General features: G+C 33.4%; 1 protein-coding gene across 1 annotated transcript; it reads right to left on the bottom strand.

The window, feature by feature from the left end:
* Positions 1–6,217: 6,217 nt before the first annotated feature.
* slbp (stem-loop binding protein) lies at positions 6,218–12,653 on the bottom strand. Its single transcript, XM_051104406.1, has 8 exons — positions 12,485–12,653; positions 11,531–11,650; positions 10,186–10,290; positions 9,984–10,046; positions 9,546–9,695; positions 9,256–9,405; positions 8,938–9,049; positions 6,218–6,706 (listed from the first exon to the last, which is right to left on the bottom strand). The coding sequence occupies exons 1-8, from the start codon at positions 12,538–12,540 to the stop codon at positions 6,647–6,649; spliced, it is 816 nt and encodes a 271-aa protein (XP_050960363.1). The 5' UTR covers positions 12,541–12,653; the 3' UTR covers positions 6,218–6,646.
* Positions 12,654–14,150: the final 1,497 nt, after the last annotated feature.

Here is a 14,150-nt window from a genome sequence, read left to right as displayed (position 1 = left end):
GAAACAACTAAACAATAGTTAACATTTTCTTCCTTTTTCCTTAGGACATATTCAACAGTTGCAGCGGGGGAGCTATATCAGAAAAGAATCTCTCTATGAAATCTAACAATATGACATTCTTTTTATTATTAATTTGCATTAGAGACTTTTTCAAAATCTCCATTTCTGATAAAAATAAATTACACTTTGGTATGCATTTCGCAAATTTCTGTTTATGAATATAATATTTACCTTGTAAAATGTAAAAAAGTTAACAACATACTCAATCATTTTACTTTTGTGTGAATAAGTACAAATCACATCTTTTAAAGAAAGCATATAGTTGACATTTCTTCGCAGAAATAGAAAGGCACTAACATCAGACCAAAATTTAAGAGACAAATCACAATCATAAAACAAATGACACAAATCTTCCTCATGTGCATTACAGAAACTACAAGTATTGTTAATGTCCATGAATTTAGAAAGAGCTAATTTACATGGGTAAATTTTGTGAAGTATTTTGAAATGCACCTCTTTAACTTTATTCAAAATACAAAATTTATAAGGATTTGACCAGGTCGTTTTCCAATTAATATCAGAAATTTTTGCATTCCAAAAGAATTTTCCTCTAGGTGAGATTTTATGTTTTGATTGCAAAATTTGTCTAATATTTTTATTATTACAAGAGGAAGAATGTATTGCAATACCATCAACTTTTAATTCTGGAAATATTCTTTCAATGCTTACATAAGAGAAATGATTATTTATTAGCTGTATCAACCCATTTGGAATAGCTTTAACCACTTGTTTAAATTCTTTAAAGGGAATGGGAAAATTGTAAACTTGCATAAAGTCTTCATAAGACAAAATGTTTCCACTCTCATAGAACATATCCATAACAAAATAAATATTCCTTTCAAACCACCTACGCAAAAATAACGATTTATTCCTAGAAGTTATGAGACAATTGTTCCATAAAAGCATTTTATGTGGAGAAAAGTTGTGATGAAAACAAATTTTCCAAGCCAATAATACTTGCTGGTGAAATTTAGATAATTTAACAGGTAACTTCCCTGGAAGAAAGTTACATCTCAAAAGAAAGGACAACCCTCCAAGTTTTTGAAAGATACATTGTGGGATATAAAACCACATAGAATTGTAATTTTTTAGACAATTTCTTAACCAATTAAGTTTAAAAGTATTGTTAATGTCAAATTGCCACTGATCTATAATAGAGAACTGGATTGCTCATGACGTCATAGAAGTGAAGCCACTGCGCCGCTATATTGCTATTCCCTAGTATTCGCAAACATTCTATTGAATTAATAGGAAATTATACGATTTTAATGAGGAAACATCACAGTCAGCGTTTTCATATCTGACGTCTCACTGTACATTCTCACAACGCAAACGTCCTAAACATGTAAACAGTTATTGTTTAATGTCGGGAATTCCCTCTGCTTATTAAAAAGTTACCTTAATATACATTCCAGGTTTTATCATGTTTATCGAACAGCAGATAAACATGATAAACATCGGACGTTCACCATGTTTACAAATGACAAAATGCTCATTCTGAAAACTGAAAGATTTATGCTTTGTATACATATAATTTGCCTTGTACATGCTGTTTTGTTATAGTGTTTTTATTCATAACGTTAGAGGCTAAATGCATGTTTCAACAATGATTTCGCTAACATCATTTTGAAGCAGGACAGGTATTGATTTAAACGTTTAATTCAGCCTACATAACATTCATGTTGAGATAAATGTTAATAATAAACGTTAATAATGCAAAAATGTTAAATATTACATTTTAAATATAGGAATACCAAATGATTTAAATAACTAAAAATGAAAATGAAACTTTAAAAATGAAACTAAAACTGTCAGCAGATGGCGTTAGGTCATTGATTTCATTACTGAATAATTTATTCAGGAATGAAGTGACTTTTTACGAATGGGCAATTGAATCAATGACTCAGATTCGTTTTAAAACACACGTTCATTCATAAACGGAACACAGCTGTGTTCGAATAGAGATGCGGCTGTCTTTGTTTCAGACTATTTTCATTGACGAAATTGAGCAAAATCAGTTAGTGTTATCGTCAGATAAATGTAATTTAAGGCACTTAATATAATATAATTTGCGCAATCTTTAAGAGTTTGAAATAGATGTTGCTCCCTTAGGGATATTAAAATATTCACATCATAAATTGGAGAAATAACGCTGACTAATTACATTTGGTACGGATTTAAAGACATCAAGCTTTATTTCCAAGATTTGAATTTCAATACAACATAGAGCAATATAACAGACAGGTATTTTATTATTTATTGTATATTCGAATCAATTTCAGATACTAATTCCAGATATATGTTCATGTTTAATATGTCCTGCATAATTCCTTACATAAAGAAATATATTCTGTGTTGAATCAGTTAACTGTGTCGGCAAGTGCGCAGCTGACACCCCCACCTGAACGATTTCAAAACATCGCTTATCCTGCCCGAAAAGACGATAAACACTATAAGATTTTAAGTAAAAATTAATTTACATACACATGTCATAAAAACTGGTCCTGTGTGACTGATATGCTTAAAATCGGGTGATTTTAGGTCTGCGGTTTGGTTGGGAGTCAATGGTGCTCTCTGCCGGTAGGGAATAGTAAGATGGCGGATAGAACACTTCCGGTGGCTTCACAGCCTGACGGCAGGAACGCAATAAGCGATCCAGTCATTATATAGATCAGTGCGTATGGCCGATTCGAATTCCTGACAACTCCTTCAGGCAAATGTGAGCCGACTCTTTTTTTTGATAGACAATAACTTTATTTATCGTGCACTGTCGGCTTCATAACTTTGCAGAAAGTTTATGTTCACATACAGTTATATGACACACTGCATGAAAGAGCATATTTGAAAAGGCATAATAGGAGCACTTTAAGAAAACAAGCAGTAAGTAAATGAATATAGTGCACCCTAGTGAAAAATAAATATACTTAATTAAGTTGGCTTGAGAAAGCCAATTTACTGAAATACCATTAAAACTTAGTTATTTTTCTTCTGAGACTAAAACTTCGGACTGTATCTAGAGCTTTAGATCTACAAACTCCAAACTCAGCCCAGATCAGACTGGTCTGACTCGAGTTGCTACATTTTTTCTAAAATTTACAATTAAAAATCCCATAGATTTACATTGACGAATGTTCAAATGAGCCAAGACTATTAAAACTCCCAGAATTCAAACTACCCCTTGAGACTCAATCAAGCTTCCCTTCAATGTACTATTTCTAATCCATTTAAACTCATTCAAACTAACATGCTAACACCATGCAAGTAATTTGCCAATCATGCTAGAATCATGCTAACAACATGCTAGTAACCTGCTAATCATGCTAACAACATGCTAGAAACCTGCTAATAATGCTAGGAACATGGTAGGAACTTGCTAATCATGCTAACAACATGCTAATCATGCTAGAAACATGCTAGTAACTTGCTAATCATGTTAACAACATGTTAGTAACTTGCTAATCATGCTAGAAACACGCTAGTAACTTGCTAATCATGTTAGAATCATGCTAACAAAATGTTAGTAACTTGCTTATGTTAACAGCATGCTAGTGACATGCTAGCAACCCATTAATCCTGCTATAAACATACTAGTAACATGCTAGCAACCCATTAATCCTGCTATCCCATTAACTTGCTAATCATGTCAGAAACATGCTAACAACCTGGTAATCATGCTAGAAACATGCTAGCAACATGTTAATCATGCTAGAAACAGACTAGCAACATGTTAACAACTTGTAATCATGTTAAAAATGTGCTAGCAACATGCTAACAATGTTAATGTTGGCAAAAATGGCAAAAACTGTGTTTTTTGAGAACCAAAGTCACTGCACCCGTTTACCAAGAAATTTTAGAGCACTTCATGTTACCTTCTGCTGACCAGCTTTTTAAAGATGCTGATTTCATTTTCCAGCAGGATTTGTCACCTGCCCACACTGCCCAAAGCACCAAAAGTTGGTTAAATGACCATGGTGTTGGTGTGCTTGACTGGCCAGCAAACTCACCAGACCTGAACCCCATAGAGAATCTATGGGGTATTGTCAAGAAGAAAATGAGAAACAAGAGAACAAAAAATGCAGATCAGATCCTAAGTTTCTAAGTTCCTAATTCCATCTACAACATCTTTAAAACTTGTTAAAAGTGATTTTAAGTGTTGCGTGAACACAAAAAATACTTTAAATATGACCTACACAGGCACACACACATACCCATATAAGCTAACTGGACGAAACCTTTGAAAGAGGATGCCCATGCACTTCATAACCCCAATGACATGTCCATACTCACTCAGCCCAACAACTAGTCATGGTAAAGGATGAATGGCATGAAAGACAATATCATATTCTGTGTACTGACATTTGTTTGTTCCTTTGCCTCTTAAAAGTGTCTTAAGTTTTTTTAATAATGTGATTTTAACATTGGCCCAAATAGGCTACTGTATGTTCAGTGAAGGGGACTTGATAAGTCAGTCTCTCCTCACTTTACTTTCATGAGCTGTGAAATTCACCAGCAGTTGGTTTTGCTAAACTTTTGCTAAACATTTGAACTCGGTAGAGTGCACACTATTGGGAATATCTGTTGCATATTTGGCACATTTTTTCAGATAAAATTTGGAAACCGGTCCTGGAATTCATCTTCATGGATTTGTCCTCGAACAGACATTTCTCTCTCTCGTGTTTTTTTTTTTTTAGTTTTCTTGACTCGTCTCACATGAGTTCTTTTAGAACCTAAGAGAGGATGAGGAGGATGAGCTAGAACTCGTCGGGACTTCTCTAAGTTGCGCCAGGCCTTGCGGCCTTGTCTTTCCATTCCCCAAAGATCACAGGACTTCAGCTGGGTCCCTCTCAGCTCTTGGTTCTTCTACACTTTTCACATGGGAAGAAACTCCCAGTCACCATCGAGTCAGAATATCTTTGGAGTTCATCACTCTTCTGACCCGGAAGAACGTGATTGTGATTCCAAAACCACTGAACCTGAAACCTGATCCAAAACCTGAATGTTCGCTGGGCAAACAGATTAGTTGATGGAAATTTAATTCTGCTACTACTGGCAGCTGATATAAATAATTGCAATTAATCATAATTAATTGTAATTATTTATATACATTTCCCTTTTGAGCTAAATCACGGCAATATATATTTATATTTTCCTCCACCAGGATCACGTAGTGACCTGGCCACTGTTCTGCAAGAGGAATGGCTCAAAATCCCTCTGGCTACTGTGCAGGACTTGTATTTGTCAGTCCCAACATGAAATGGTGCTGTTTTTGGCCACGAAATGAGGCCCAACACCATACTAATTGTGATCTAAAACCAGGTGTTTCAGTTTCATTATCCAACCCCTGGATAATGATATATTCTCCCAAGGTGAAAACCCTTCTGAGTAAAGGTATTTCACCTAAATAACACCACTGAGCACCTGTACAGGACTTTGTAGAGACAAGTTGAGCAACACAGGGCATTTAAAGTGGTTGTCAGGAGTTAAACAGGATAGATTTGTCAGAAGTTTGTCAATTTGTCATGAACTTACACACTCAATGTCAAGAAGGGTCAGAGTAGTATACTATTAAGTTATAGAGGACATATTAAATATTAGAACATTATGTGTTTGTTGAATGTAATTAGGGGTATACTCATTCCTGCAACCCTTTATTTAAACAAACTGGCTAATTTATACATTTTACAGATATTAAATATTTCTCAGTTTTAAATATGTGTTAATACATTTCAGTTTTGCAATCTCTACATGAATTATATTAATCATCACCAAAAAAAAAAAGTATTGGAGCATAATCATTTATGCTGTATACTATACATTTAAGCTCAATTTAAATTTTAATCCTCACATATGAAATATTGAGTCATTTGCGTCACTGAAGAGAGAACTCAGCTTCAACATAACATTAGAGTAAATGTACCGATTTAATTTCCAAATAAGTACTTCTTTATGATTCCAAATTCTAAACAGTAGTGTACATTAGGTTAGGGGTTCCAATTGAATGGAATCCAAAATGTTACTGTAAAAAAAATACTTTTAATTTAGTTTCATTCCAAGATCTTTAAATTTAGCTTCTTCAGTGATGACATACATTTTATATTTAAAAAAACAAAAAAACAAAACAAAAAAAAAAAAAAAAAACTGACAACTATTTGGTCATTCCAGTTTAATATTTATTTTCAAAAGGTTCTTGATAAAATAGTAATTAACAAGTCAAAGAAAATCTAAAAGAACAATTAAAACCAAAAACTACTTATGAACTACCTATGATCCAGCAAACTGATAAACACAAGAGAATGTTCACTGAGCACTAAATGGATTACCACAGTAGAAAATTAAACAATTACAAAATTTACACATTTACATTTTCTTTTGCAAAGTCTCAAAAAGGAAAAGGTGGCAAGAACATGTTGAATTCAGTAATACTGACAAAACCTTCCCTTTAAGCTGTGAAAACCTGTGCTATCACAAAAACACCAGAACCTGTTGAAAGCATTTCACAATAACACTCAAAACAGTAAGGCGAACAGTGTATTAAACTAATTGCTCATAAATTCTCTCATAGAGCCTCAAATCTCAGTGTAGTTGCTCATGACATTTCAGCATCCTCAGTTTTCATCATCTTTTTAGGGGTTCCTGTAAATGAGTCCTGCAACACAAGATGACAAAGTTGTGAGGGAAAAAAAAAAAAAAAAAAAAAAACCTGACAAATTCCAACCAAAATGGTAATGAAATGTCATTTCCGAGTATTAATGCCCATCCCTAGTCAACTAAATCACACTACAGAGCTATTAAATCTCTACAAAACCAACCTAATTTTTTTTTTTCCAGTGATGCGTCAACCTTATCTTGTTCTATGCAAATCTTCATCCCATGTAAGACTTTACCTTATTTCACCTATTTTAACCTGATTTTAAATGGTCTGATGAGATTTTTAATCTGCTAGCCCTTTAAATCACCTCTCACCTGAAATCTGCGATTGTTTGAAATCACATTGCTTTAACAATAAAATCAAACTGCTGATGTTAAATAAGTCTTAACTCAAATTGTGAAAGAAGTTTGTTACAGAGACTTTGAGCAGCCCTAGCAAAAGGCACACTGTGACTCGAAACCAAATAAACCAAATATCAGTCCCTCCAGTTTTTCATTAGTCCACAATTGTGGAACTCAAAATTGTCAAAAAAGAAAATCCTGCATAATTAGCATTTAACAGCAAAATAAGTGGCAAAAAGCACAGTACTCAAGTTACTGAGTAACTTGAGTGCGATAAAGAAACATGCATGAATGAGATAAAGGACAGGACGTTGTGGATGTTAAAAAGATTTAAGAACAATAATTGGAACAGTGCATTAGTTTCTAAAGAGATGGCATTACTGCCATGTCATTAATATTAAAAAAAAAAAAAAAAAAAAAAAAAGACAGAAAATGACTCAATGAAACTTGCTTTTGACTGAATATCTTTTGTAGTTTTACTAATAATCAATGTGTATTTAATTTATACAGTAAAGATGCAGGTTTTTTTTTTGTTTGTTTTTGTTTTTATTTAATTTCTGTAGTATTTTGACCCAAAAACTAAATGTACCTGAAAAACTAAAATTAACTTCTTTGTTCAAGTTGAACATTTTCTTCCTTGTTCTGATATTTAATTTAATAAATAAATAAATAAATTTGTTGAAAAGTAGAGATGCACCGATCAGCTGGCCAGGAACCGGAATTAGCCAGTTTTCCTCATGATCAGATTGGTGACCAACCAGTCAGCCTGCCGATTCAGTGCCAGTTGGTTTTGACATCCCACGTGTGACAATGATTCTGATTTTATTGCATTCAGTTTAAATGGCAACTGATAATGTATTGATGTCTTGTCAGATGAGGCTCACACAGCCTGAGTGAGGATGTGAGAGACTTGTGTAGAAATCAAAACAAATGAGTGCAACAACATACACAGAAACTCATAGATTCATACTATGATTAAACACAAAAAACTATAATATATGATTTAAGAAAGAAACATTACAGATGCACCAATCGACCGGACATATTTCAACCGATCTCTGCTCCGGGCTTGCACACGAACTGCATGCAATCATTTTTCAGAATGTCATGTGTGTGGAAATATTAGAAACTCTACTGTAAATACTGTCTCTAAAATGTAAGTAACTTAACTACTTGACTAACTAGTTTATTTACTTTATTACTTGTTTATTGAACTAAAATCAGTGCGAGAAAAATAAAATTTCAAACGCTTCGTATGTTACTCAACTATATCATGTTATAAATAAATGACACATTTTGAATTTCCACCTCAGTTTGTTTCTGCAGGGTTTCTTTGTGTGCTGTTATGCTCATTTGTTTTGAAGTATCACTCACCGTTTACGTTGACTGTATTAAAATAAGAATCATCATTCTTACGTTTCGATGCTTCACAGGTTATTTTTTTGGTCACATAAGTTTTAATCAGGCTGTCTGTCCGGTCGGGCAAGTAAAAAAAAAAAATAATAATAATAATATTCAAAAACATTTTAAACTAGCTCAAAGGCTGGTGGTCAGCTAGCTATAGCTCAACCTACATTTATTATTACCGAGAACATTATATACAGAAAAAAGGTTGTTCGACCTGCATTCAGCTACTGCGATTCTGTGTGGGGGGGGGGTTTCTGTCTAATGATTATAAAGAGTCATTAGCTCTGTCAGACTTAAGATATTTTAGCAGTAATGTAACCAGTATTTAAGACCCATCCAATCTGAATTCTGAATTTAAGACATTAAGACTTTTTAAGGCCTTTTATTAGGAAAACATTATTTAAGACATTTTAAGGTCCCATGGACACCCTGAACATTGTACATTTTGAGTTGTCACGAGTTGTAAATTGTGAAAATTACCTCTGCCAAAGACAGCGATTTTCCACTGGATGTTGGACACTGGGATTCGGTATCCGCTGAACACTCCACATCCAACTCAAAATCCATTATTTCACCAAGGTCAATCTCTTCTCTGTTACAATCACAGCAGAAATAAAATTAACATACATTAAAAAAAAAAAAAAAAAAAAAAAAAAAAAAAAAAAAAAAAACTTGAAAACGACAATTAATGCGTTGCCACTATGCCGAATTATTTGTTTAAAAAAAAAAAAAAAAAAAAACATTATTCTTTTAGAAAATTGTAACTGTTTAAGTTTATTTGGACATCAAGCAGCTTACATCTGCTGCAGGTCGCTTCCCTCTTCTGCAGGAGGATCCCACGCATGAAGTTTGACCCGCCACAATTTAATCTGCTGGTCCCAGGAGCGTCTGCTGTACTTCTTGAATTTGTTTGGAGTCTTTGGATGAACACCAGGCTGTCTCATATGCCTAAAACAATGGTTAAAAATAATGTAAAGTACTTTAAGAGTAAGATTACAGAAGGCCATAAATCACAAAGAAGAGGTCATAGCAATATAATACATTCAGTTAAATCATATTAAATTAACAATAATCACAATCTCACTCACTTGGGAACTTCTTTAATGTATCTGTCATATGCGAGGGTGTTTTTCCCATAATTTATCTGTTTTTGTCTTCTTATGAGTGTGGTCTCATCTGTCTCAATGTCACCTTTAGCAGGAGACTCTTTGGAATCTCTAGAGTCTCTGGAGTCTGAACTGGGGGAACATGAAGAGCTGGATTTTAACTCAAACCATGACTGTTGTACAAATGACACCTAATGTAACAGTTATAAAAAAAAAAAAAAAGCCAGGTTTCCAAAAACTTCCTTGTTAGCCATTGTAAACTCACACCATAAGTTTTTTAGTTAGTTTAGCTCTCATATTAGGCTGGGATAGTAGAAAGTTGACACAAAAAAAAAAAAAAAAAAAAAAAAAAAAAAAAAAAAAATTTACACCACCTTTTTGAAGACTTAAAGAAAATGTTATATTGCTTTAATCACAAACCTTCCAGATGAGATTTTTCTCTCTCTTTGAGGAAAATCTGCTTCAAGAATCCTTCTTCTGTATCTAAGAAAAAGAGAAATCACCAATTAACAGCTTATAAAGAATGTGTCTTTAAATTCTATTAAAATAAATTACATTCATATTTAGTGAGTAATTGGCACAGTACATTTACTTTGGTAAGAAATCAAGAGAGGCAACTGACCGATGCATGTCATTTCGGACATTTGAACGCATTTCCTCTGCCTCTACCTCATCTCCCCAGTTTTTTACTCTGGACACAGGTCCCTCACTCTCTGGGGTTGTGAAACTACAGAAGAAAAAAAAAATTCTCCAGTCAATTTGTCATTAGTAAACATTGTTTGTATACAGTTTTGGCAGAGTAACAAAATAAATTGAATTGTAATTAGTTACAGTTACTGAGAAAAAATGTTGAAAATGTTAATGATTACAAAGAGGGTTACATCCGATTTTTTTTTTTCCCCACACACACCCACATACAGATTGAACTGTCTTCTTTCATAAATTGCATTGACTGCTCTAAAATGAGACACCAATGTTTCAGGAGTTTAGGACAAAGAATATGACACATGCTTATTTGGTAACTTTTATTTCCTATTTGGGTTTATACAAATATATATTATATTATATTTAACCTCACAATGATCTCAAAGTAAATAAGAGGTGTTAAGGCCGAATTTGGTATCTTATATCGTGGACTTGCTCTACTGCGTCATACAAACGCAGCTGCTGTCATTTTGTTTTGTACACAACTGAATTATAAGATAACTAACAAACTAGTACTGCAAGTACTAGTGCTTAATTATTTATGTGGTGAAATGTGGTGTAATAAAAGTGGTATGACTGCACCGTATCCCTTAAATTTCTGTGTAGTTTGAACTTACGGCTTACTAGCAACTGATTTCTTCATGGAAGCTTTGCGTTCAAATATTTCAACTCAGATCAGTGTTTCATGTCTAATTATTTACTTTTGTGGCAAGCAGCTGTCTAATAAGTGGGATAATGTACATTCAGCCAGTTGTTTTCGCAAAATAAAGATGTATATTATCTTTTACTTCTTATAATCTTAATTCAAGTGATACAAGATTTTAAAAGTCTGACAGTAACCAGTGTTGAGTGCTACTGTATGGTTAACTCTGTCTGGTTTAAATGTTTCAAAATGATTAACAAATGAAAATATTAGAAATGTAGAAAAGTATTCAAAAAGTAAATCAAATGTAATGTTACATTACTTTAAAGTAATTGAAAAGTTAGACTACTTATTACATTTTAAACAGAGTAACTTGTAATCTGTAACCTATTACATTTCCAAAGTAACCTTCCCAACACTGTTTGTATACCAGAATGAGATTAGATCTCACCCTAGCATCAAAGTGATATTAATGCAATTAACAAAGGGGTTACAATGTATTTAGTGTATCCTCTAGAAAAGGCCAACCACAACATTTCAAAACAATTTCATTTGAAAAGAAGTGTCTGTTATGCACACTATTTGAATCAGCTACGGAACGTAAAATTATCATCGTTACCTTTCTGGTCTGCCTGAGTGCTGTGAACATTTTCCAGGCTCTTCAATCGCATGAGATTTTCTCAGACTACCGTCTGCACCGCGTTTCCTACAATGGGACCATCTTGAAGCGCCTTTGTTCCTTCAAGACAAAAGACACGAGTACAACTCAAAAAAAAACAAAAAAGTAAAAAGAATTCTTACACATTATCTGAATATTATGCAACAGCATGGCACGTTCATTAGATTTTTTGTTAGTTTGTTTGTTTGCTCTTGGTAAACAAGCAATGCATGTTAAAATGTATTAATCGTTTTATAAATCAAATCAAATCACCTTTATTTATATACCGCCATTCACAATACAGAATTGTGACAAGGCGGCTAAATACACGCTCGGCCACGAATCTGCTGTATTATAAACATTTCTTCTTATTTTATTTTATTTTTTATTTTTTAAACAAATGTCTACAGTAAACAGCAACATATTTATCTAAATGGAGAAAGAAATTATGTTCAAAGTAAACGGTTTTCAAGGCGCCACACAATATCCCGCTGTAACAGACACTATATGGAGCTGCTCAATAGAACATAAAAGTAACGACTAAATAAATTGGCAGATTTAAAGATTATATAGTAGCATTACAAGTAATGGTAAGGTTACAATCTTAATGTTCTCACGGCGCCAACATGCTCATTCACACTCAACACAACACAGAGAACTGGCGGGAGAATTCACGTTCATTTACAACAACTGCATAAAAATGTGTTGACGCTTGAAAGAGTTAACGATATGAATAAAACTGGAAGTTAAATGGAGTGCAAAAAACGTGTTTTGATACCCAAAACAGACTACATAGTATCCTATATGTCCTAAAACAGTTACTTCCGTGTCTTGCTTTGCTAGCAAACCGCTGAGTCAAAAAGTCATAAAACAAAAACAACTACACCCAGCACTGAACATTTTTCGAATTCTTACCTGTTCTCGTCAGGTTTGTAATCGTTTTCGTATCTGTTTTTTTGATGGGCAGACATTGTTTAGAATGAAAATCAAAAAGCTCACGCAAGAACTGCTGCCGGGTTTAGATTAAACCGCGCTAATGTCCCACAGTGTACGTCAACATCGAGGTCATCTGACACTGGAGGGGCGGTGTTGCAAATTGACTAGAGCACAGACCCACCCACATCCACAGATCTTCAAAACATCGGTCTGTTTCACTCCTGTCAGTCTATTTTGTGTAGATCATATCAAGTGTTTTAGCGCGTAATATCACGTAAAGTTTTTTTCTTTTCGGCATTATCCGCTATGGCGGGAATACAAACAGACAATAAAAAAATAAAAAATAATATATATATATATCAAACAAGGCTTTAAGTTGTATATGGCAGAAGCACAATAAGAAAAACACTCCTATTCGATGGTCTTAACCTTTATGGTGCTTGGCAGCCATTGGTTGGTATGCCAGTTCTCAGACACTGATTTATTATCAATACTGAAAAACAGATGTGTCATTTATTTATTTATGGAACGTGTGATACGTTATTTTCAGAATCCTTTGATTTAATAGAAAGTTAAAAAGAACAGCACTTATTTAAAATAGAAATCTATAGTGTTCACTGTAAGTTTTATCTATATAACACATCCTTGCCAAATTGAAGTATTAATTTCTTTCAGAAAAGATTAATTAAAAGAATTAAAAGATAAATATCTGTGATGAATAAAAGGTTAAAACGAACTGTTTATGGATATATATTCTATAAATATTCTTTTACCAAACATCATGTATATATTAGGATTCTTTAAATAATAAAAAGCAAAAAAGAACAGCATTTATTTAAATAATAATGTTTTGCAACAAGAAACGTTTTAAAAAATAGTGATTTAAAGCTGAATTTTTTATCAGCCATTACTGCAGTCACATGATCCTTCATGCATTCTAATATGCTGATATTAAAACTGCTGGAAACAGTTGTGCTGCTTAATATTTTTTTGGAACCTGTGATGTTTTTTTGTTTTTTTTCTGGGTTCTTTTTTTTAAAAAACGTCAAAAAGAACAGCATTTATTCAAAATAGAAATCTTATGTAACAATATACACCACAGTTTGTGGTCAGTACATTTTTTTTCTTATTTAAAGAAATTAAATCTTTTATTTAGCAAGGACACACACACACACACACACACGTTTGTTTTTGTGAATTGTGGGGACTTTCCATAGACTTCTATAGTTTTTATACTGACCAAACGACATTGTCTATCCCCTAACCCTAAACCTACCCCTTACAGAAAACATGTTTGTATTGTTACATTTTCAGATAAACATCATTTACTATTTTTAATAATTTTTTTACATTGTGCAGTCCCCACCATGTCAAAAATTTCAGGTTTTACTAAGAAACAAGTACACACACACACACACGTTTGTTTTTGTGAATTGTGGGGACTTCTACAGATTTTATACTGACCAAACGATATTGTTTATCCCCCAACCCAACCCTAACCCTAGCCCTCACAGAAAACATGTTTGCATCGTTACACTTTCAGATAAACATCATTTATGTAACGGGACTCTTGGGAAGCGTGTAAGATCCAAATGCGAGCTTTATTGAACACAACGTAGTCAAGACAGGCAGGGTCGATCTCCAA

Source organism: Labeo rohita, unplaced genomic scaffold (genome assembly GCF_022985175.1).
Source record: "Labeo rohita strain BAU-BD-2019 unplaced genomic scaffold, IGBB_LRoh.1.0 scaffold_72, whole genome shotgun sequence".
In the NCBI taxonomy this organism is placed as follows: Eukaryota; Metazoa; Chordata; class Actinopteri; order Cypriniformes; family Cyprinidae; genus Labeo; species Labeo rohita.
This window is presented reverse-complemented; position numbering and strand designations above follow the sequence as displayed.

Coding starts and splice junctions, on each gene's coding strand:
- slbp (XM_051104406.1), bottom strand. CDS start 12,540: ATGTCTGCCCATCAAAAAAACAGATACGAAAACGATTACAAACCTGAC. Junction 11,651..12,484: donor TACAAACCTGACGAGAACAG/GTAAGAATTCGA, acceptor TTTGTCTTGAAG/GAACAAAGGCGCTTCAAGAT. Junction 9,406..9,545: donor TACATTAAAGAAGTTCCCAA/GTGAGTGAGATT, acceptor CCATTGTTTTAG/GCATATGAGACAGCCTGGTG.